General features: G+C 36.0%; 1 protein-coding gene across 2 annotated transcripts in view; it reads right to left on the bottom strand.

The window, feature by feature from the left end:
* The window catches only part of LOC138717798 (glutamate receptor ionotropic, kainate 2), a 384,533-nt gene that overhangs the window by 239,163 nt on the left and 118,961 nt on the right, over positions 1 to 26,409 (bottom strand). For both annotated transcript variants that reach the window (XM_069851637.1, XM_069851638.1), the window contains exons 2-3: positions 10,091 to 10,258; positions 6,600 to 6,857 (exon numbers count right to left, since the gene is read on the bottom strand). In XM_069851637.1, the coding sequence (XP_069707738.1) occupies positions 6,600 to 6,857; positions 10,091 to 10,258 (426 nt within the window). The remainder of the gene's footprint in view (positions 1 to 6,599; positions 6,858 to 10,090; positions 10,259 to 26,409) is intronic.

Genomic DNA, 26,409 nt, shown 5'->3' with positions numbered 1-26,409 from the left:
TGTGTTTAAAAAGGAGAACAGCTTTTCACATAAACTGAGATGCTGTTAAATTCACTTGCAGTAAAACAGAGACAAGCAGTATTTTTCAGACCGTCTAATTTTCTTTCTTCCTCAGTTGCCTGTTCTCTAGTATTTCTTGAATACCTTTTCTCATCTTCATATTGAACTGTGTATATTCTCCTTAAAGAAAAATCTTCCCCCTACTCAAGATTTACTTTGAATCACCTACAAGAATTTTTTCCTTAATCCTTTAGCAGTGTTCCCTACCTGCTATCACCACACACCCATTTTGCCCCCAAGGTATTTAATTCCTCCCAGTATACAGTTATATCAACTGCAAAGGTGAGTATACTTTTTATTAATACTGTGAGGAAAGAAGAAAAACAAAAAAAACACATCAACACAACAAACCACATTGGGAGGTTTAGGCTGGACATTAGGAAAAAATTTTTCACAGAAAGGGTCATCGGGCACTGGAACAGGCTGCCCAGGGAGGTGGTTGAGTCACCTTCCCTGGAGGTGTTTAAGGCACGGGTGGACGAGGTGCTAAGGGGCATGGTTTAGTGTTTGATAGGAGTGGTTGGACTCAATGATCCGGTGGGTCTCTTCCAACCTGGTTATTCTATGATTCTATGATTCACATGATGTAAGGTATCTGAAAATAGCATGTGACAAAGAATAGTTCAGTTGGAAGGGGCCTACAACCATCATCTTGTCCAACTGCCTGACCAGTTCAGGGCTGTCCAAATTAAAGCACGTTATTAAGGACATTGCCCAAGTGCCTCTTAAACAATGATGGGCTTAGGATGTAGAATGTCTGTCTAGGAAGCCTGTTCCAGTGTTTGACCACTCTTGTTATGAAGAAATGCTTCCTAATGTCAAGTCTGAACCTCTGATGCACCTTTAAGCCATTCCAATATGTCCTGTCACTGGATACCAGAGCGAAAAGATCACCACCTCCCTCTCCACTTCCCCTCCTCAAGAAGGTGTAAAGACTAATGAGGTCACCCTTCAGCCTCCTTTTCTCCAAACTAGACAAGACCCTAGTCCCTAGCTGCTCCTCACAGGATATGCCTTCAGCCCTTTCACCAGCCTTGTTCCCTCCCTCTGGACACATTCAGCAACCATAACAATTTTTTTAAATTACGCAGAACAGAATTGCACACAACACTCAAGGTAAGGAGACAACAATGTTAAATACAGTGAAGATAAGATTATGTGGATTTTAATACTGGTACCAAGAAATAAATTGTAGTTTTATTTACAAACCAATGTTATATGTATACTACAGTAAACATAGCAACAAAATGACATCTTACTTTTTCCTTCATTCAAATTAAAGCATAGGGTTCAGTGCTGGAGAGCAACAGAAACATTTTTTATTTCTGAAGCCATTTTTTCCAGTTTTTCTTTGGCTCCTGTTCATAGATGCAACAGATTTTTGGTGTTTATACTTATTCACCCAAGACCAAAACAAATGTTAATTAAGAAAAAACACCAGAGCTCTGTTTATATCAATTTGATCTGCATAAAGCATTAGTTGGCAATACAAGTGCCAGTATGATTTAAAAGCCCCTGCATCTAACTGTTTATATATTTTTTGTTTTGAATTCTCCAAGATTCACAAACTTAAATAGAATTTATGTAGTCTGTTTTCTTTAGCACAGAGATTAGACAATTTACTTGAAATTAAGTTACTGTTTTGAGACCAATTAAAACCATTAGGACATGCAGCTGATGAGCATGCTGCAGTTTTCCCACTTTTATTTCTTAAAGACAATTGGCTGTAGCAAATCTGTAAATCTGAAAGGAGTTAATTAGTGTCCAGGGATAGTTTAGTGGTGTTTAATTAACAAAGAAGCAATAAGTTACTTTCAGAAAAGAAAGAACACCCAAAGTAACCAACCACTCATTACATCCTGCTAGGTTCTTTTCTTAATGGGAAATTCTAGTCAGAAGGAATACACCTTCCCATTTAGAATGGCCACAGGAAGAAATATTCAGGTTCAGGAAAAAAAGATGTTCTAGAGATCCTTTCCAATTTTTTGTCTGTACACTGGATGGACTACATTAAAAAAAAAATGTCTTGAGAGCTAAAATAAGTCATAGAAGGAAGCAGAATATAGCTATTGTTTAAAGGAAAAAAGTCTGATACAGGAGTATTCAAACACAGATTCAGAGAAAAAGTCCACAAATATTATTTCTTCCCTGAAAGAACAGGCTTATCTACCTACTGTCACAATTCCCATCCCATAAAATACTATCAGGGCAGAAGGCTTTATTATAATATTAAAACTTTTGTATACTCTGTGCTCATTTTTGTTTCTGTCACCTTGCCCTCACTGTTACAGACTGCATATCTTCTTACTGAGACAAGACAAAATCAAGCTTTCTTGTTTATTAATACTCTTAATCCTACTTGTAGATCCTTACCTCTTCCTTATTACCATGTTCAACCTGATCTTTGCTTTTTCCAGTGTTATTGATCATATAGTGATTGATAGGAATGGTTGGACTTGATGATCCGGTGGGTCTTTTCCAACCTGGTGATTCTATGATTCTATGGTTCTATATACCTTTAGAAATATCTCTGTCAGCATGACACACCTTACATTCTCTCCTGTGGCAATTTGTCCTGCTTTCCTTATTACAACCTCCTGAACACAAGGCAAGTCTCATCAGCATAGAAAATACCAGTGTTCTGAAGTCCAGACTGACATGAGGAGCAATAGACAGACTCCATAGGTTAATCTTCTTCAACTTAGCCATTTACACATCATAAAGTTGTAGATGATTTGGGATAGGATCTTGTTGCTAATCATAGTGCAAAAAAGGCTATTTTTTTATTGTCATTTCTCAAATTAGTAGCAAGATATACAGCTATTTCTCCTAGAAAATACAGAGAGAACACTTCAACCCAGAAATTACTGTTATTTGCGGTAATCTTTTAGGTGTGCAGATATTCCTTATTGCAAAGGAAGCCTGGAATCCCAATTTCTCTTATTTAAAACAGTGTTCTAAACATGGACTAACATCCTCTTTATGACCTTCATACCACATAATCTTTGATTAAACTGCATCCAGATCAAATACAAGTGGTGGCAGTCTCTGTTGCACATCTCATTATATGGTCATTGTGGAGGTAGGTACAAAAAGGATTGAAAGACATACAAAAATACTATGGAAGACCATCTACACTTATGTGAAGTGCCTTGTGTAGCATCAGGAGAATGCTCTGCTGTCTATTATAGTCAGATAACTGATTTTTCTTCCAATAAAACAGGAGCACAGGAGACTTCATACAATAGGACACAATGGTGCTGTCAAGAAGGAGCTGAAGTGTGCACCTGAAATATCAATCTCCGGTGCATTCCTAAGAGTGACAGCTAGAGTTAACAGAGACTTTTACTGACTGTAGAGCATCAGATAACCACACAGTTTTTCCCATTTTTGTTTGCTCAGGAAGAGATATCCCATACTGAAGGAATAAAGAACATGGACAGAATTGTTATTAGAATGCTTTGAAGTGGATGAGGTATCTCTCCTTTATTAGATAAAAAAATTCTTTAGAGAAGTCATAAAATTGAGCCCTAACAAGATAAAAAGACTTCTTTTAAAATAATAATTTAAAAAAACAATTACTTTCCCTCAGAATGGACCTACCATCTTCCAAGGTTTTGGCATATGGGCAACTCTCCATAATTTATCTTGAGAAGAATCCACGTGTGTTATGCATGTTTTCTACCTTTTCTTCCTGTCTATAGTAAAGCCATTATCTCCCTTCATATCCATGTTTATAAAGTAATAGCAGAAATAGGTAAACTTGTCCCCCCAAAAGTATTAATTTTAGCAATTAAAAGAATTATCACTGTAACAAAGTATGATTGTCTTAATGAAGGTGTTCTTCTGGGAGTTGTCCATTCAGATAAAGGAAATCCATTACACTAAAATTATCATAAAATAAGCCATACATTATCATCCTAAATAACTTGTCAGTAAAGGAGTGTAAAATATGGGTGATTGAAAGAGAAACAAAGGAGGGGGAAATAAGAATGACATCCATCTTACATTAAGAAATCACTGGCCTAGTGGAAGAAAGATATAAACATTTGATAAGTGGTTGTCTCCACTGCCTTTATTTTAATGGATTTAAAATTAAGTCTTAAATGATAAGAAGAGTCTTCAACACAGTTTCTAAATGTTAGCTGAAATGATCATATTCAGCTTCAGCTCTAGGTTCACAACTGAATATTTATCTTATCCTGTGGCAGGAGATAACCTCTTCCTCAGCTGAAGTAACCAGCTTGCAGTTGAGCTGTAAGAATATCTAAACTCCACTCCCTTAAGACTGACAGTCGATCATAGCTAAGAATTGTTCCTGTATGTACTTCAAAGGCAAGTGAAGCTGTGGACTTCCCAGTAGTGTGTTCTGCTCTTGAAGAATTTGAATAATCTACAGGAGATTCTACTAACAAAGAGAAATTGACAATCTAAAAAAACAAAGTAGAGATTATATATACATAGAGCAAAGGCCACAAAAATGAGACAGGTTTACCTATTTAAAACTGATTATTTTTTCTGTCTCTTCAAAAAGCAACAGTTTTCAAGGAAAGAAAGATATACTAGCAGGAATTACTACAATATTTATCAGCAGGAGCAAGGGTCTAGCCACCCCCGAAAGAAAAATAAATTAGAAGTTAATATTTCCTCAAGTAATTCATGTGTTTTAAACAAGCTAAATTCCTGAATTGCCTTATTCATTGTCAAATCTATTTAAAACCTATTGTAGAAAAGCTCACATTCATTTTTTTCTATTAAATGCTTGCAGTAGTCACATGTAGATCGAGTAGCCCATAGCACAAGAAAAACTTCTTTTCAGTCTTCATTCCTATTCTACTTACATCCTGACTTCAAAACATACTTTGTGAAAAGATCAGGTTTAGCATGACTATTAAGAACATATGCCTTTCAGAAAGTCTCGAGTTCAGAGAGACCCTTAACCTGAAATACTTCTTTTGGTTAGTTTCTGGTTCTGTGGAAGGGGAGAAAATCACTTTAAAATATTGACAAACCAGTTTCAAGGTGTTAAAACACATAACATTTCTAATGGAAAGGCATGTTTTTAAAGGCAAACTGTTTATTGCAAAAGTACTGATACTTAGTCTCCAAATGATTTAAAACAGAGAAATCTTTTCAATTTAAGTAAACATAGGCCTGTAACTGTTTCATTGAACAAATTACTTTTTTCAGTTACCATTAGATTAAAACATGATGCCTTTTTAACTTCCTATCCTGTTTCAGAATGATAATTCAAAAAATATCAATAACATTAATAAAAAAGTTACACATTTCTTGCTAAACTTGAAATCAGACATTTTGATTACCTGAGGTTTTTGATGGCATCAGCCAGCAAACTTTTAGGAATGCAGCCTCTAAACTTCACTGCCTTCCTTTATTTTAAAAGACTTGAAGACAAAAAATCAGTTAGAAATTATTCCCTGGTTGTTTTCTTTTCACCTTTTGATAACTATACACAACATCTTTTTTGACCTTAATAAGTAGGCATTCTGTCCTGCTGTTTATCTAGCACAGCTTGTCTCCACTACGGTTAACCACACGTATAATAGGTATTATTTCTTGTTCTTTTTTTCTTTGTTTGTTTTATTTCAGATTTAGATAGATAGTAGCACTACTCAAAAAGGGTATCAACAGTCTTCTAGTTCACTGAACTGTGAGAAGGATTTGATTTTCATCTCATGCCAACAACTCTCCAACCATCATGGAATTTATCATCATTTCCAAGAAAAATAAATATAACTCATTTGGCTAAGTACCTTCATTGTACTTTCCATTACAATCAGATATACAACCAGACCTCTTACCAAGGTCTTAGTATTGACTGCCAACAGACAGACCTCAAATGCAACTTAAGATTTTAGAACAATTTTCAAAGATGTCACTGTCAAGGCAATCAAGAAGGGCAAAGAAAATTGTAGGGATGAGGTAAGGGAAAGATAGCAAACTGGTATATTTCTGCTGGAAATCAGGACTTCACTTTAACTAATGTAACACATCTGCAAAACAACCCTCCAAACTTACTCTGGTTTCTATTCCTAGGAGCTAAACCCATGGCTTCTTCTGCAATTCTATCTCAAAAAAGGCAGATACTGAAACTCCAAACAAATATAGCATCTGTTTTCTAAATTGACTAATGCCAGAAGCAGTGCCAGAATTAAGGTCTTCTATTTCACCAGGCGCACTAGTATATCTTTCAAGTTACCATATTTTTCTTCAAAATTTAAGTTTTAACTGGAATCAAGAGACATAGCTGTTAGCAACTGTTAAGACACTGCAGAAAAAGCAAATAGAGCGTGACTGATTTATTGACAGCTGTGAGCTCAAACACACAGCATTTAACAACTGAAACACACTTGTGAGAATACTTATGCTGATAAATACACACTACTTGTTATACACCACTGGCAACACAAATTCATGTAATTTAGTTGAGATTTCTTAAGAAATATGACTAGTGAATCCCCTCCTCCCTCTCCTTGTAAATGTACATATCTGCCCATAGTCAAATGCTTTAGCCTTACCAGTGCTGTCGTCATAAACAACAGTAACTGTTTTCCATTTGAAGAACTGCACAAGGTCAAGGATGGCACGGCTGAGTGAAGAGAAATCTGGATAGAGGCTGACATAGAAAGAGTCCTTGTTGTCTGACACCTGATGTTTCCAGCGGGTCTGGATATGTGGAACACCCAAAGCGTTGCAGATGGATTGCACAGCATTAGCCGAGGAGCTATGGGATGGTCCAAAGATGGCAGCCACCCCAAGGGACAGCTGATCACAGGCTGAAGAGGAGACAAAAGTCTGTCAATGACGAGAGGAAAGAAGGCAGTGTGCCAGAAGGTATTACACAATTCGTATTAAATAAAAGGCACTCCATGAAACCTTATTGCTGACAGAGCTCATTTATTGTGTAACACTATCATTTACACAGATTTTAACTTGAGATTACATTTCTAAACTTTCACTATGAGCTCACAAGTAGCAACCCTTAACACTGAAAGAACATTCAGCTACATTTAATAAAGACTTCTATATCAGTGGAAGTCAGAAAGGCCAGCAACTCTGTGTTTTTCAAAAAGCACTGACCAGAGAAGAGATTTATGCTCATCTTGATCTCACATTTAGAAAAGGGTTATATGGGACAGTATTCTAACCTAGGCTGTTTAAGTGTTAACTTCTTCCTCAATCAAGCAGCATTATTTCTACTGAGATCCTAATTACTCAGAAATTTTATATGTTAAGTGGATTCTAGTTAACTATCAGGCATTCTAGATTAATTCCATCAAAATGGACAGTTAAAATTTTATATCTTAAAAAGTAGGCATGTTGACAAGAAAAATTTAATGGTCAATATATTCCCTAAAAGAAAATTAAATTGTTACCTTCTAGTGAAAAAATCCAACAGAGTGTACTTTCTTAAATACTGGGAACATTCAGGTTTGCTACATCTGTATCAATAATGTTTTTAACTGAAAGTAACTGACACTGCATTCAAGAGTCTTAGCTCTCCTTTTTCCAAAATAGACTAGCTCTTCCTATACTGTGCCTTAGCAGTTTCTGGACTGCATTATCTCCCGCGGTAAGCTCCAGCATTATCTTATAGTACAATAGTTGGGACATGCCAAAAAGAAGACATGAAAACTGGTTAATACTGTAGATCAGTGTTACAGCCCATGCCATCCTCCTGTTTAGATAACTATCATAGATGCAACGTCTATGACTATGCAGTTCTGAAAACCAACAGATTCTGTCTTCCAAGAAAACATCCAACTTGGTAGGGAGAAGTAACAAAAAGTATCTCCCTAATGCAATCTAGACACAAGTATTTGTATGAGGCTTGATATATTAATATTGCCACTCCACTACCAATGTTTCTGACAGCTGAGGAAACAAGCAGCAGAAAAACATCTTGCTGCATTACTTCTCTCAGCAATTCAAAATTATTTGTTTTATTATGCACATCCTTTTCAACCTGAAGAAAATATTGTTAAGTCTTTCAAGTGCATTCCAGAAAATATGCTGGCACACCTTTTTATTACTGCTGAGGACTGGTGGTTTAAATTAACTTCTCATATATGCACAGGATCTCCACTGCATTTCTGAGCATCGGATCAGGGCCTAAATGACTAGCTTGATAAAAAAACATTTATGCTAATATTGCCCTTCCTAAGACTAATCAACAAGCTTTATGCAAATGTCAGTAAATGGGATCACTAAAAACAGCAATAGCTACCAGATGGCTTTTCAATGGGCTTTTTTTCCCCTGTTTCTGAGATTTGAATAATGCAAAGCTTTCACACGTGATTTAATATGGCCCTGGCTCTATCAAATGCATACCAATTTTTCTAGTGCATTGAAGGATATTTCGTTTGCATTTGCATTATTCTTCACTGAAATAGTATCTTGGGAATAACTTCTTGCCTTCAGGTTGCTCTTTCATATAGTACCTTTAAAAACCCATAAATATTTTATCTATATTCAACTTCAAAAATATGTCTTACTAAGAGGTCTAAACAGGCAATTTATGATGCAATGCCTGCCTGCTTAATAATGGGCATAATCATGAACCACAAAATGAGTCAAATGTTTAAACCTCATTGTTAAAATTCTGCTTTGGAGCCATCATAATAAAATGAACCATTTTATGTTAACCTTTAGCCTTTGTTTCTGAACTAAAGCACCTGTCAGCACAAATGTAGCTGGCTGTACTGTGAAACGATGAAACAAAAAGCTGTTAGCACTGGAAGATTACACAGATTTTGATACAGCCTGACCAGCTACAAATAAAGAGTTGCATTCTCATCCAAGATGCAAGTAGGAACTATGAATATATACAATCTATTCAATATGTTCAGTCAATGGCATGTTGCCATACTAACTTCAGCTATTACAGGCTAGCAAGAATTAGCGAGGTAATATTCAGGCTAGCATGCACCTTCAGGAAAACTCCAAGTAAGGGGGGAATGTAGTTATGTTGTCTCAGGAAAGGCTTAAAGAATTAAAGATCACGAAACAAACTTCTCTGCTTTCTACATCCTCCCTCAGGAACAGAAAGAAATTGTTCCATTAAATTTCACAGGATAATATATGCTGTAATCAGGAAGCAGATGAATTTGTGAGATGAGGAGGAAAGGAGAAAGAAGAGGCCGGAATTAAGGATCAGTCCATTCATTCACTACTGGCCAAGATGGAAAGGGAAGAGTAGTCTCTCGGAACCTGCTTTGATGCATCATCCGAAACATCAGAATAAGAACTCAAAAAATGCTTTGTTGAAAGTGTTGTTGGCCTCTTTCTTCTTCCTCATGCTCCCCTCTGCAAAGAAATAATCTTGCTAGGCATAAATATTTAGTCCATAAAATTTTTCATAAATCATAGTATCTCAAAATGACCAAACAGTATTTCTGTACAAATATGGATATTGTCTATTTTCGTGCCTAAAAATTTCTACTAGAAATGTTTATTTCGCAAATAAGCAGTGAAAAGAGGTTGGCAAGATTAATTCTGTATGATACAGAAAAATAATTGCCATAATTTCTAAACTGATTATATTACACTTTTAAGATATACTTCGTGTACATTCATTCTGACACAATAACTTTTTCCTATGCAGCATTTCTACTGTACCATCAAATATTTTTATTCATCTCAGCCCACTATAAGACCAAAAATCCTTATTGTCTAAAGGTTTCAATCTGCAACACTTGGGAGCGCCCTGTTGGGACCAAATGACTTGACAGTTTTAAGTTACTACCTCTCTTAAGAAATACAGGTTGACCTCTGATTCTTTCACCTGTCTTATTTTCTTGTTAAGGACAATATTCATATGAAATTAGCTCTTCAATTTATAAAAAAAATATTTTAAAATAACATTTAATATAGTGCAAAATTCAGTCCTGCTGAGTTCTGACACCAGAGTTTATATTTTTTATATATATATTTTATAAATTTTTTCTAGTAGGTAAACTAAGTGAGTCTAGGTTTCTCATTAAAAAAAAATGAATATGAGAAAGTTTACCTTTTTTTGATGCTTCAAAACTGTCGTAGAGATTTATCTTTTGGGTGTCATATGTTAATGTGGTGTTTGGCAGAAGAGTTCTGTTTCTGTTGATTGTGTTCACAGCAAATCTGAAGGCTAGTTCTTCTGCTCCCATTGGACCAGATTCCACACACTCAAAAATGCCTCCTGGTAGTGGGAGAAAGAAGACAGAAACAAAACAAACTACTAGTAAGCCAAAATGGCAGACAAAAACATCTTTAATAATCAGTTTGGGAAAAGATTTATCAGCCTGAAATTTTTAATCTAATAAACCTGATACAGCAGAACTGACGAAATCACTTTAACTTGATTGAGTTTTTTTCCATACATCATTAAATTCATTATTGTGGATAAAAAGTGTGGCAATATAAATTGACCACACTATTTTGATGCAATATAGGAGAGGAATGAAGAGTATGTAATTATTATTTTACATAAATAAACTTGAAATTATTACATTTACCTCTTCCAGATAAATCGCTACCTATGTGTGTGACAAGGGAGAGAGAGATTTCTCAATTTTCTTTTTTTTTTACTCTTCTAAACTCATGACACAGCTATAGTAAACTGGAAAGTTCATTGAATGCAATACAGAACTGAGCGTAGAACTGGGATGCCTTGAACTGCCTCCAGAAATGAAGACGTATAGTTATTTTAGCATCATTGTGACCCTGAATTGATAAATATCTTGAGCAAAGGGTTCAAAATCTGCTCTTTTGCACTGAGCTGCATGTTTGTGCTAACCTTATTCTCATCAAATACACAAATCTAAGCTGCCATAGGCTCTATCATGCGCTAAAAACATCCTCAGACAAAGGGTAATGCCAGAGTAGGATATGCCTCAAATGACAGACAATTTCTAGAATGCCTTTTAGCCAGCCTTAGTCTTGAATGAAACAAACTGTGAAACTGTGCAGTACTTCAGCAATACTTTTCTCACTAGTGAGATATCATTGTCCATTGTTTGGTATAACACCGTTTATTCTTGGTTCTAGAAAGGCCAAGCTTGGATCCAGGGACAATAAAATTAATTTGAAGATACATCCTTACTATGGTGACATGAATCTCTCAGGAAAACAATCAAAATCCATATGGTTTCTTCAGTTCTCATATTAATAGCATCTGTCTATGCTGGTAGGCAAAAAATGGCTATCATGTGAACACCACTAATTATAAGCTAGGCACTGTATCTGTGCAAGAAACTTTTTAAATTCACTTTCTCCTAGGTTGTGCTTACTCATTTCCAAAGTAATGTTGCTATCTGGCTTTGTATTGTCTAAAAATATTTATTCAACAGTACACTGCTTTCTCAGCAAGCAGTTCTTTGCATCTGAATGTACAGGACCTGAATCAGACTAAACTTCACAAACTACAATCATTTTGTAAACAGCAGCCAAGTACGTTGAACATTTCTAAAGCAAAAAGAACATGTATTTAGTTGTCAACTCTTTCCCTGTTAGATATTATTAAACATGAAAAGGCTTTTTAATTTTGTCAACCTCCTGCCTCTTCAAACCTGGCTGCAGGATGGAGGTGTTAACATCTTTCCCGAAGATGAGCCCTTAAATTGCTGGTGAGAGCCCTAGGGGCAGGTGCTGAAGTATTAATTTAAAAGAATAAGCACTAACCACTGAGATGATATGCAACTAAAGATTGCTAAATATTAGTCATTTAAAACTGAGAATGAGACACTGATGGGAAAGGAAGATGCTCAAGAAAAATTTAGATACCTGGGGAAATGATCCAACCTGATTGAGCACAGAATGTATACATAATCAGTAATAAATTTTAATGATAATTCAGAAGCTAAAGCAGAAGAAACTTGAATAATATTTAGGTCAACATAACACAGTCTAAACAAAATACAGTTTAAAACAAAAATAAATGCCATGCTTATTTGCATAACAATGTAATATTAACATGAAATGAAATCTACTGTTCTTGAAATTTATGAAGTTCTCTGTTCAGGAAATAGTCTGATAGGCAAGATTTTTTGCTGCTTAAGATTTACAGGATCCGACATTACAAAGTCACACTGAGATGTATAGAAGGATCTTATTTTGATTTGGAGAAAGATTTTAAAGTTGCTTCAGAAAGCTAAAAATTAATGAATAAATGATAAGTATAGATATAAGAGACAAGAAAAATAAAAAGATAGTTCCATGAATGTAATGAAAGTTAAGAAAGATTATGTAGGCATTTCTAAGTCATCTGGAAAGCAGTTATGCTAGTGTATTTAAATAAAGCAGTTTCACACAAACAGTTATTTTTAAAAAAAAAGATTGTATCTCCTAAGAAACAATGGATTCCTAAAGAGAACTAAGCATTAAAATGCATCTTCCTTCTTACTGAAATTTTTGCATTGGAAGTTTTCTTCTAAAATTTCAATGTGTCTGAAGACCAATAAAACATTCCTTCTTTATTCCTGTATTTTTCATTCTGCTCATTTCAAAATTGTTGGCATGGGAAAATCCTTGTCAGAGATGCAGCCACTACTCTCAGCATAAGATAAAATGAAAATAAAAACTAATTTTGACCTCTCATATCTGGGTAATACCTGGTAGTAGTGACAGTCCATCACATGATAACACAATTTTATAAATATGACAAAGTCTCTGTCCCTTGTGAGTGGTAATGTTGTGTAATTTCCCACATGCACCATTCAGTGGTTTGTTCCCTCACTTACATATCCTACCCCTGTGATAAATGCATCCCCTGCATCCCCCTGTCTGCCTCGAGGTAAATTTCCATTCACAAGGAAAACATAGGTAGAGTAATCTTTTTCCTATTGTCCTTTGATTAGGATATTTTTCTTGGAAGAAGGAAAACAGGCTTTTGATTCCTGCTTCTGAATATTTTCATATTTTACACTAGATAGACATTGAATTAAAAATAAGAATTCTAGAGGAATATAGATTAAACCACATATTTGCAGTTTCCTAACTTTTTTCTAACCTGTAGGATGTCACACTTTCCCTGGGCTCCTTTCACTTCCGTTTATGCTACTTCGGTATCTGTCTGTTCAAGCAGTGGGGGAGGAACATCCTGTAATTAAATATTATGGATGCTGGCAGGTGTAGGTTGATCTTAACTTTCACACTAAAAGGGACATTCAAATCAACAGGTTCTCACAATGCGACATGTCCTATTAACATGTAAAATGCCTGAAAATGCTAGGCTCCTCTGTGGATAATAATATCTCTTAGCTCTGCCAACATAATACTGCACACACAAGCCACCACCGTTCTTAAACTGAACTTCTAAGCAGTTGAAGTTGAATTCACACGCTAAGTAGAGCAGGAGATTGGGCAGACACACAGCAGCATTCTGGATATCAGAATATAGCCACAAAACAGCTGCTCATTCTCCTGATGAGAGCCCTTTTAAGCATGCATGAAAGTCTTTATTTCAAATCACTCAGCAAAGGCACAGAAATGAGTTCAGGCATTGATTGGAATGGTAAGCTTTAAATGACACTTTCTCCATTGCTGCATAAGATGTAAGCAGAAACTTGTTTGGTAACTTTAAACTGCCTTGACCCTATTGTTATGTTCCTATATTTGTTACTGAGCCAGCAAATGATAGCAAAAAACTTTGAGTATTTTTAAAGAAAATGTTATGTAAATCCACCAACTTAATACTGGGAGACAAGCCACAAATTACACTGCATTTTTTTTATAAAATGGGAAGGAAGTTAATAAAAAGGATTGGCTTCCCACTTTAGGTACACTCAGTCATACAAGTATAGTGGTTTCCAGAAGCTGTTGTAATGTACTGAGCCATGTTGTTCCCTTCTGAGCAGGCTGCTCTTTACTGCTGTTGTACCTTCTATTCAGGATAGCCTTATTAATAATCAAATTGAGGAATTCACTGCATGATTTAAGAAAAGCAGACAGAGGAGTCATAAATCTTGCCATTGATATGCGGACAAGCAGCCAAACCAATGCTTGTCTCTGTTTAACAGCTTGAAAAATGCAGGTGCTGGGGTTTATCTTATTTTTAACACAGCTTATAGACCCATAATAGGCAGAAACACCAGTTTTCATATAGAACCAAGAGCACATCCTGGAGGAAATATCTGAATTGTCATTGCTACCTCAAATCAGAGACAGAGAACTTAAAAGAAGTGGTAAAATGTATATTTAATGCTTAGCTTGCTTTAATGGTCTCATATATGACTTTTTAATTTACAATGTTAATGCTGTGGCAGTTCATCTCTGCCCTCTGACAATAACACTAGAGAATACAGCATCATGTAACTACAGCTCAATCAGTAGCTCATGAAGATTTATTGACTGTGTACAGTAGGTGTCTGCTTTTTACTGCCATGATAACCACCTAGCAAAACCTCACAAGATTTTAGTAGCAATTGAAGAATCACAGGGATGAGGAATGTTTAAGATAGGCCAGACCACACCAAATATACAAGAATAATTGTAAAACAGTGTTTAAATGTCGTATCTTTTCAAACATATCCAGGATAATACAGATCTCCTGTTAATCTTGATATACTAAAGCTGCTTTTACTGAACCTGAAATCCACTACGATTTTTCATCACAGTTGTCACTACTGAAAAAAACATTTATATAACCAAGTTATTTTATCATAATAAATAGGGAAAATCCAGTCAATGTAATACTGATGCAGTAACAGTTTCTTCAGAAACAGAAACTACTTGAAAAAATTATAGTAATATTTTGTCAAAAATGATTAAAACCGTACTACTAATGTAGAAGTCAAAAAAAATCTTTTCTAAAACTGTTCAAATGAAAAAGTCTGTATTTTCCACCAAAAACAGTTGAAGAATTGTCACATTTAGTTTATAAGCCATCTATTTTTCTCCAATTTTCAATTAATTTTCACAAATACAACATCCAGAGGAAAAAAATAATAAGTTGCCTTGTTACCTATCTTGGCAAAAATTACGAAAGTATTGGTCTTGCTCTTAACTACCTGATTTCACAAATAATGGGATAAGCATTTTAATAATTCAACTTTTCATTTCTATTATGCAAAGAGGTCATAGGCATTTTTCTCCCCAGAAACATCCCACTTTGAGGATCATTTTCTTGTGTGTTTTGCATTATCATCTCCATCACATCAGAAAGTACAAAAGTGCTTAACTACATAAAAAACACTAGATGAATACAAGTGCCAGAACAAGTTATTCATAAATCTCTTTTACACATGGAGAACTTTTGAAACAGATGTATGCCATAAAACCTGAGCTAGTGTTGCCTACTTGAAGTAATTCACATACACGCAAGCTTCAAAAGTATCTGAGTACAAGTGCAAAACAAACAAAACAGCAAACCTGGGTGATACTAAATCAAAGATTTTCTCCTTTGTTCCTCGTACAGTTCCAGGTTTGTTTCAGAACAAACAAATGCTATGTAATTACAATAGCTGTGGGCTATATTGCAATGTGTGCGCTCTGAAGACTTAAACCTCTATATATGTAACAGGAGACGACATAACCTCACATCATAATCTGACAAATCATTTGAAATTAAGTCTACAGACCACTTCAAAGTACTGAATCTAAAATAATTCTTTCTCAATATAATTACATCAACAATATACACCAAGTTAAAGCCCCCATGGCCTGACAACATGAGAAATATTCCAGACTAATTTTCAAATGTAAAATCAGGAGAGAAAAATTTAAACACTAGTTCATTCTAATATAGCATTCCTGACTTTAACAATGTTATGGAATCAATAACTTTAGTTATAATTTCAATTGTACTAGTGATTTCCTTGTATGGGGATGTAAGATGAAGTTTCATTCTTTTCTAATATCTAAACAGCTTGATTAAGATCTCACAGATACACGCACTACATATTAATAGCTATAATTTTTCAACATTATAGCCATATTATCATTACTGTGCACTAATCTGCACAAATTTACCTAAAGCTAAGAAGAACAAGGTCTTTATTAATACATTATAAAAAGTAACTTCAGTCACATTGTGGCATGAGCACATTTTTTTTAACTATACAGTAACTTCTGAAATATAATAATGTAAACTTGTATCCTAAGTATCATTAAAAAGCTGACTGAGATCCTGAAAAAAAATTGATTTTAAAAACAATTTATCTTAGCCTGTAACATGTCCTCCCATTATTTCACTTTAAAAACATACAAATATGTTTAAATTTTACTAATGTGAGGAAAAAACTTTGGGTTCTTTGATCATGGGTTGACAAGCTAATCACCATGCTTGATACCCAATGATGGGGTACACCTGTCCCCAAGGGGAAAAAAAGGCACTCACCAAGAAGATAGCAGGGCTCATTAACAGAGCTTTAAACTAGATGTGAAGGGGGAGGGGTACATAATCAGGCTTGATCAAACAAAGCCTGGGAATGGCACTCTGGTTTCTGATGGATGGTGTTCTGGCAAGGATCCTTACTCTGTTACCTCACAGGAAGTGAGGAATAGCACTTCAAATGGCACCACAAAGGGTTAGATAATTCAGTGAGTAGTCACTTAAGAATTAAGGCTATTCCTCTTAGGATCGTAACGGGATCAACAACCCAGCTGAAGTGTTTCTACACCAATGAATGCAGAATGGGCAATAAAAAAGAGGAAATAGAAGTTATTGTAAGGCAGGATGACTATGATATAATTGCCATTGTGGAAATGCGGTGTGATGACTCACATAACTGGAGTGCTAGAATGGCTGACTACAGACCCTTCAGGTGGGATAGGTGAGGAAAGAGAAGAAGTGGGATAGACCTGCGTGTTAGAGAGGGTTTTGACAGCCTCGAACTCATTGCTGGTGATGATAGGGTTGAATGTCTGTCTATAGGTGCAACTCAGAAGTGCACCTAATAAGGCAGATATCGTGGTGGGAGTCTGCTATAGACTACCCACCCACAATGAGGAGGCTGACGAGTTATTCAGTAAGCAGCTGGCAGAAATCTCACAATTGCTAGTCCTTTTCTTTTTGGAAGACTTCAACTACCAGATGTCTGCTGAAAGTATAACACAGCAGTGAGGAAATAGCCTCGGAGGTATCTGGAGTGTGCGGAAAATAACTTTCTAACGCAGCCGGTGAGCAAGCCAACTAGGGAAGTCGCCTCGCTGGATCTGCTGTTAGCGAACAGTGTAGGACTAATGGGAGATGTGACTGTTGGAGGACGTCTAGGACATAGCAATCATGATATGATAGAATTCTCAGTTCTAGGAGAAGAAAGGGGGTGGGAGGTCTGTAAAATGGCCACCTTGGACTTCAGGAGGGTAGACTTTGGTCTGTTCAGAAGCGTGGTCAACAGAGTTCCATGGGAGACAGTCCTTAAGGACAAAGGAGCCCAGGAGGGCTGGATGATCTTTAAGAAGGAAATCCTGGCAGCACAAAAGCAAGCTGTCCCCTTGTGCCAGAATATGAGCTGATGGGCAAGAAAACTAGCTTGGCTGAGCAGAGAGCTGTGGGTGCAAATCAGGAAAAGAGGAAATATACAAACTTTGGAAGAAGGGACAAGCATCTTGAGAGGACTACAGGGATGAAATGAGATCATGTAGAGAGAAAATCAGAAGGTCTAAATACCGATTAGAACTTAGATTGGCCCATTCTCTGAAAGGTAATAAAAAAATCCTACAAATACATCAACAACAAAAGAAACATCTCCATCCTTTACTGGAATCAAGGGGAACAACAGTGACAAAGATGAAGATGAGTGAAGTACTTAATGCCTTCTTTGCCTCAATCTCTATTAGTAAGGTAAGATGTTCCCTGGGTACTCAACCTCCTGTGGCAGAAGACAGGGAGGAGGAGCAGAACAAAGCTTTCTTGATTTAAGAGTACATGGTTAGAGACCTGCTAGGCAAATTGGATATTCATAAGTCAATGGGGCCAGATGGGATCCACCCAAGGGTATTATGGGAGCTGGCGGAGGTGCTTGCCAAACCTCTTTCCATCATCTACCAGAAGTCCTGGCTGATTAGGGAAGTTCCTTTGGGCTGGAAGCTGGCAGATGCTATACCCATTTACCAGAAGGGCCAGAGAGAGGCCCCAACTACAACTGGATCCTCTACAGATCTGTCAGTCTGACTTCATTGCCAGGAAAGGTCATGCAGCATGTCATCTTGAATGCTATCACACAGCACACACAGAACAACCAGTAATCAAGCCCAGTCAGCATGGGTTTATGAAAGGCAGGTCCTGCCAAACTAACCAGATCACCTTCTATGGCAAGGTGATCCACTTACTAGATGAGTAAAAGGCTGTGGATATAGTGCACCTGGACGTTAGTAAAGATTGTGACACAATTTCCCACAGTAGTTTACTTGAGAAACTGGCTTCCACTGGCCTGGACAGGCCTATCCTCTACTAGGTGAAAAACTGGCTGGATGGCCGGGCCCAAAGGGTGGTGGCGAATGGAGTTAAATATAGTTGGAGGCCAGTCACAAGTGGTGTTCCCCAGGGCCCATTGCTGGGTCCAGCCCTGTTCAATATCTTAACCAATGAACTGGACGAGAAGATTGAGTGCACTTTTAGAAAGTTTGTGGACAACACTAAAATGGGAAGAAGTGTTAATCTGCTTGAAAGTTGGGAGGTTCTCCAAAGGGATCCGAATAGGCTGGATCGATGGTCTGAGGCCAATGGGATGAGGTTTAAAAAGGCCAAGCACAGAGTCCTGCATTTTGGACACAAAACCCCTGTGCAGTGCTGCAGGCTTGGGGAAGAGTGGCTGGAGAGCTGCCTGGCAGAGAAAGACCTGGGGTGTTGGTTGACAGATGACTGAACATGAGCCAACAGTGTTCCCAGGTGGCCAAGAACATCAATAGCATCTTGGCTTGCACGAGAAATGGTGTAATGAGCAAGATCAGGGAAGTGATTGTGCCCCTGAATACTGTCTTCAGTTTTGAGCCTCGCACTACAAGAAAGACATTGAGGTCCTGGAGCATGTCCAGAGAAGAGCAATCAAGTTGGTGAAGGGGCTGGAGAACAAGTATTATGAGGAGCAGCTGAGGGAACTGGGGTTGTTTAGCTTGGAGAAGAGGAGGCTGAGGGGAGACCTTATCATTGTCCACAACTACCTAAAAGGATGTTGTAGAGGTGGGTGTCGGTCTCTTCGCCCAAGTCATAGGTGATAGGACATGAGTGAATGGCTTCAAGCTGCAAGAGGAGACATTCAGATTGGACATTAGGAAAATATTCTTCATTGAAGGGTTTATCAAGCACTAGAACAGGCTGCCCAGGGAAGTGGTTGAGTCACCATCCCTGAAGGTATTTAAAAGGTGCGCAGATGAAGTGCTTAGAAATATGATTTACCAGTGGACAGGTACAGACAGAATTGATGATCTCAAAAGTCTTTTTCAATCTAATGATTCTATGTTTCTATGATTCTAATTTACTTATATGAAGTCATTTAGGAATTAAATTATTTTGTTTCTTATTTCTCACCCCATGTCAGTACTTAGAATACAAGTTAACCATATTTTATATGCCCAGATAAACAGACAAATAGAAATGTCTTATTCTCACATTATTTCCCATTCAGAAAACATGAAGTCTAAGATAATTATTATTTAATTAGCCTCAAAAAATGGGAGAAAGGAGTAATGGGTATCTGTGATAAACAACTTCTCTAAGAAGGGTTTAAAGAGAGAATCAAGCAAGTCTATCAGATATTATACGATTAAAATATCTGCTTATATCTGCTGTGCTCCAATTTTGAAATTGGCCATTTCTTTACTGGAGGCAATAGCTATGTTTTTTTCTTAAATGCAAGGAAAAGCTTATTTATGTTAAAAACTGGTGAAAAATATTTTTGAAGTTGAATACATACAAATGATAACTATTTTTAAAATAGCATTATAAATATAATTTGATGCATTCAAAGCATCTTTTTCTAATTCAGATCAGAAACATACCTTTCATCAGCACAATTTCAAATACACTTTGAAAATTCATAAATAAAATGATACTAAAAAATTTTACTAGACTGGAATATAATACTCAAAATACTGCATCTGATAGCATCTCTTTTCACGGATATTACTTCTTTCAGTCAGAATATAAATGGAGCATGGCTAAAGATGACAGGCAAAATAAGCACACCTAAACACATTCATCTGCAGTGTTACATTGTACAATCCATAAGATTTCTTCCACTCTAAGGATATGCATTAGCTTCTTCTGACATGCTAAGCAATCTATTACAGAATACACAGGGTAATTTAAATGTAATTATCACATTAGGTAATATTTAATCTCTCATGACTAGCATTAACAAAAGGAAGCAAAACACTAAATTAAATGTGACTACAAAAATAGCCTAAGGAGATTTTTCTAGAATGTGCTTTTCACTACTTTGGCTAACAAAATGTTTTAAATTGTCTTAAAGCAATGCACGTTTGTTTACTTCCAGTTTTTCTAAAGAGCAAACTTAAATGGTTAAGTTTTACACTACTACTTTCACAAGGACGAATGCAGAAGACTTACACCTGTTTATAGCCTCCTTATTGGGCAGCTACAGCTGTGAGTCTTCCTTGCCTTTAGGTGCAAAGATACACAAATCTTCGATGATTTCATTTTTTTCTAGAAAGTGTCATAAAATATATTAGAACACTGAGAAAAATAGTTCCTTAACCACCTGGTACAGACCACAGATAACTGTTAACAATGTAGCATTAGACCAGGATTTTTTCTTTCCATCAGGCTGGATGCTACTCATCCATCTTCTCAAGTATATCAAGTCAAATATCAAGTGTCTGGAATCACATTTGGAAGACAAATTATACACAGACCATGAAAGAAATTTTATCTAGATTTTCACTTGCTTTTAAATTCAAAGTGGCTAATTCATGAAAGATAAGTAGACATTAAATAGAATGGGTATTTTGAACTTAACTCATATTTTAACTCATATTAACTCAATATTTTGCTAGTTGATACCAATACGTCCGCATCATATGGCCTCAAGCTCCGCCAGGGGAGGTTTAGGCTGGACATTAGGAAAAAATTCTTTACAGAAAGGGTCATTGGGCACTGGAACAGGCTGCCCAGGGAGGTGGTTGAGTCACCTTCCCTGGAGGTGTTTAAGGCACGGGTGGATGAGGTGCTGAGGGATATGGTTTAGTGTTTGATAGGAACGGTTGGACTCGATGATCCGGTGGGTCTCTTCCAACCTGGTTATTCTGTGATTCTGTGATATGCAAAATCTGGAACAAAAGTAGCTTTTTTCTCTTTTTTTTTGTTTCTACTTTGTTTTAATAAGATAAAAACAAGTCACATAAGAACATAAGACTCTGTCAGATCTTGCTGTAATTTTTCAAGCAGGCCTTAGAAAAGACACACGCCTAATTTCTCCAAAGATGTTTACAGAGCCTATGGTTCAGCAGTTACTAGAAATCACTTGACAGTTCTGTGGAAAGAAGTGAAAAGTTTGCCAGGAACTGTAGGCATCCAAGCATGTAGAAAAATGCTGCAGTGTAAGAAGCTTATGCTAGGATCCCTCAACATATAAAGACAATATAGAAAAATGCCTAAACTTCGCAGAAGTTAGAAGGCTCTTAATTAGAGGAAGCTCAAAGCAGAGCTTACATGGAAAGGTATCTTCAGTGAAATATACTCCTTGTGACTATAGGGTTATTACTATTTTTTCATGTAACAACATGTTAAAGTACTTTCCTATAACTCAGAAAACAGATTCCATCATACACTGAATTCTAAGCCCACGTCTTTCACAGCTGAAACAAAGCTTAACCAGCAGGCAATATACTGATATATTTCAAAATTTTCAACTTTGATTGAATATCGACTGCCATATAAACAGGATTTTTCAGTCTGCAAGATCCAGAAAACAAGAGCAAGTCTGAAGTCATCATATATCTCTCTGTTAAATACGAGATAGGAGCCAGCACATGATTTCTAGAAAATTTGATTTTATCCAATGAATTTCCTGTCGAAAAAATTTAAATAGAAGACAAAATCAGGGTCAGGACACAGGTTTTCTTTCTGAGTACATTCCCTGCCTGTAGCTTCCAACTTGCTTTCTTATTTACTCCTAAGCATCCTTCTGCAATACCAGCGCACATTACTTGACTGGTCTTAAACAGTCAGGTCGTCTTCAGTTGCTCTTTCTGATCAAGTAATTCCTAATATATCTTCAACATCAAATATCAGCATACACTAGCCAGAAGTACCTTCAAATTCAGCTCCTAGTTATCCAGATAATTTGACTCACCTTTTAAGACCTACCAGCTAATTTAAAAGCAACAAGGCAAATGCTGCAGAATCAAGCAAATAAGAATTGCATAATATGCACTATCATTTTTTCTGAAGAAAAAAAATTCTCACACTTAAGGCCTATATAAATCTTCAAAATAAATAAATCTTCAAAATAAATAAATCTTCAAAATAAATAACATCCATATCCTTCATCCAAAAATATCAAGAAAGAAGAACTTTATTTAAACTACACATGAAAGCTTAAAATTACAATAACATGTCATAAAAGATCTTAAAATAAACAATAAGAGTACTCATTCTCATGGATTTGGACAACATAAAAGATCAGTAAAAGTTTGTTTGTAATCACAAAAGTATACCTAACCCCTGCTGAACATCATGACCTATGTTAAAGTAAGTGAAATTTGGGCATTTGGATCCCTGAGTAGAAATCCTTCCAGAAACAAAATGTATAAATTATCACTAGCTCAGATTTTTTTAAATTTATTTTTAATAGTTAATATTTTAATGTTCAGGAGTTTGTAGATATTTAAGTGACTTAAGCAAATTCAAAAATTGCAATTTCATACTTTTTCTTCCTTCTGTCAAGATTTTCACAAATAGAATCCATCAGTAAGCTGAAAAAAAAATCTTATGAAATTCCTTACCTAATTTAAGAGGGGAAGAGAGAAAAGGCATACCAAGGCTTCATATATATCTATATGCTCATACATGTGCATAACAGAAGAGATGCAGAATATTTATTTCTGTATTTGTATATGTATCTATCATGCCATGCAGTAAATAGTAATCTCATTATTTTCAAATCCAATTAAGTCACTGATTAGTTGATAATAGCACATATATTGAATGATTGTTAATTATATTGTTAATCAATTGATAATCAAGTGTTAACAGGAACTTAGCAATATTTCTTCAATATATTCTAAATTGCTGCTAAATGAAATTTTCATAAATTCCTATCCATGACACCATAGTGATCTTATTTAGTGAAATACTTCCCTTCCACAGGCATTTCATACAAAAGAGAGAGCTATGGTATTATTGCCGTGCATAGGCAAAGTAAACTCCCAAGACTATGCAAAAACTTGTTTCTTAATGGAAAAAAAAGTAGAACTCTACAAGTACTCCTCTGTGATCCCAGAATAATCATAAGTAAGAACTGGTAAATCCACTTATTTAGCAGGGAATAAAAGCAGTACGGTTTTGTTTTCTAAGCACTGCATCTATGAGATATGAAATAAAAGGTACTTGGCCTGCATATGGCATTGTAAAGTGAGAAAAATGAAGTTTTTCAGTAATTTTTACACTTCGGGAAAATATTTTCAAGTTTTAGTTTACTCCATCATGCTTTGCATTACTTCATGGTCACAAATTACTGCTTCCTAACACTGCCATGTTACAGTGCATTAACTGAAAGAGTTTATACTTTCCATTTTATCTTTAAAGCCATTAAAAGATAGCTTAGAGCATTTAATCATCTTTTCAAAGTGTTTCCTGACTGTATTACAATTAAGCAGTTTGAAATCACTGCTACAGAAATGCTGTGAAATAGCAGGAAAAGTTACAATAGTCATAAAAGATTTAAAAAATAAACTTCAAAATCAGACTGATGGAAATGTTTTAAATGTGACATACAAGTTTTGCTATTGCATTTAATGATGTTTCACTTCAGTACACAAATGTTCAATTTCTAAAAATGTTTGAATTAAAGTTGCTTAGATTTTAAGTCATTATCTTTTCATCTTAGTAACACTGCCATCAAAATCACGTTCACCATAAGTACTGCTACCCTTAGTGAAATATGGTATCTGGTGCTGCAGGGTTATTGTTTAAATATTCAAAGCAATTTTCAGAAGACTAAAATGGGTTATTGCATATTATTTGGAAAAAATCTTCACTGTTCCTGTCCCTTAATATACCAGCTGCATGGTTTGCATAGGAATTGTATTCTGTATTCTCTCAATGACTCCCTTTTTGAGTCATCAGCCATGGGAGGAAAAAAAAAAGAGAAAAAGGTGATGTGTGTGAGTATAGAAACAAGAAAACAGTATGAGCAAACAATACTAGGAGGTGGGCAAAAACGTTGTACAGATGTAGAAGGTAAAAACATTTATCTCATGCACAGATATACTAAATACTTCACACTACTCACTGATTTGCAGTATATTTGACTGCCATTTGTTTCTCATAGTAATTACCCAATTATCTTTTCCATTAGAGGGAAGGTGTTTATATTGATAATGACTGAAATGTGCTCTAGATGTGCACAGTATATCTTTTCACTTTGATTCATCTCTATCTCAGAATTCAGCACTAGAGACCGATCATCAATTATATGCAGATATTTTGTTCTATTAAGAGTCTAAATGTTAAGAGGTTATTAGCTAACATGTTAATTATGATCTAAAAATTAATTCATTAATTTGTTTTATTTACTAATTTAGAAGCCTCTTGGGAAAAATCAAAAAGTTGTTTTGGCAGGAAAGCAGGAGTTACACATTCTACCTTAACTAAATCCTAACGATGGAGTAGATATTAACTTCCATAAAGCAACGCTTCTTTTTTATTCTCGCTTCTATTTACTTACAAGGACATACATCTAATATACTTTAAACTACTTCGTCCACAATGAGGTCTTATTTGTAACAACAGAAGACTAGACAGTAAATTAGCCCACATTTTTCTTCTAATGTATAAGGTTTAATAAGAATTTTTTTTTTTTCAACAAGTATGATCAGTTTCTCCCCATGCTGCGGCTGTTTTTTAAATACCTCTGCAAGGAAGATAATCTTTTTCTGAAGGAAAAATATGTTCCGTGAATCATAGGCATCATATAAAATGTTTTCTCAAGGAACAGTAACTTCACTGAAGACCATTCTGCTTTAAGCATGTAAAAAAGGCTATCTAGCCACCTTTTTCACAAAACCTTACCTCTGTAGCCTTTGTTTGCAAGTATTCAAAAAGGAAAACATACCTAGCAAGGAGGTAGGATATTTACAGAATCATTCAAACTATTTCCATTATGAGAACAGTCTAGAAATGTCAAAAAAACAGAGGGGGTCAGGGAGGGGAAGGTTTAAAACACGAAGATAAATTCTGCAGTACTGTCTAATGTGGAAGCTCTACTTTCATGCCAACATCTTGCACGTTGCACATAGTTTTAATTCCCTCGGGATGTGCTAGGAGTCCAAGTTCCCATTGTATTCAGTGGATCTTGGAGAACTGTTCAGTTCACCAGAGCACAGTCATCTAAGACTCAAGGCACGTGTCTGCAGGTGGGCTACTTGATGGGGGCGAACCTATCCCTCCTTGTCTCTAGTAGAGAAAAGGAATGTGTCCTTCCGAGGTCTCATGTCTTACCTACACAGGCAGCTATGAAACAGTCACAAATTTAATTAGGCCTTTTGCAGCTGGTCTGTTCAGCTCATGCATTTCCTCTGCTAATTCCCACTGACTCAAACAGACATTTGAGTACTTGGCACAGGGTATCTGAACCTTGATCCCAATCCTACTCATTTCAAAAATTATATAAAAAATCTGGAAGAGCTAAAGAGAAAGGTAGCAAAGTATTTAACAAATTTCACATGAGGAATGAATGAGAAGGCATAATTCATCCTGGAAAAGAGACATTTTAGAGTAAGATAGAGTTATGCAAAAACATGAATGTTGTGCAAAAACATGTATGTTGTGCAAATGGTAGATACAGTTATCTTGTTCACTGTTTCTGCCTACACAAGAACTAGAGGATCATATTTGAAGGTAATTATAAAATATTCAGTGCTAATTTCCACACTTAGCTGAGATATGTTAGGTAAATGTAAATCAAAGAAGAAAGAGATTTCAGTGTAGCAGATAGTGGACATAGGCTTCCATCGCCTTAGATGCCTTAAAATCCAGTCATGTAACAAGACAAAACAGGTCAAAAAACCATATCCTTATGCATACACCTGGCCATTTAGGCTGGTCTTGCAACATGAAGAGCTCTACCTCTACCTTCTGGAGCTGGGGAATGTTGCTTCTTTCTGATGGTGTGAAGCTGTGATACTTGCAGTAGATAACTTTAGGTAATATAGGTTTATCTAATAGGT

This window comes from Phaenicophaeus curvirostris, chromosome 2, assembly GCF_032191515.1.
Source record: "Phaenicophaeus curvirostris isolate KB17595 chromosome 2, BPBGC_Pcur_1.0, whole genome shotgun sequence".
NCBI lineage: Eukaryota > Metazoa > Chordata > Aves > Cuculiformes > Cuculidae > Phaenicophaeus > Phaenicophaeus curvirostris.
The sequence above is the reverse complement of the archived record's forward strand: the minus strand, read 5'-3'. Positions and strand labels throughout refer to the sequence as shown.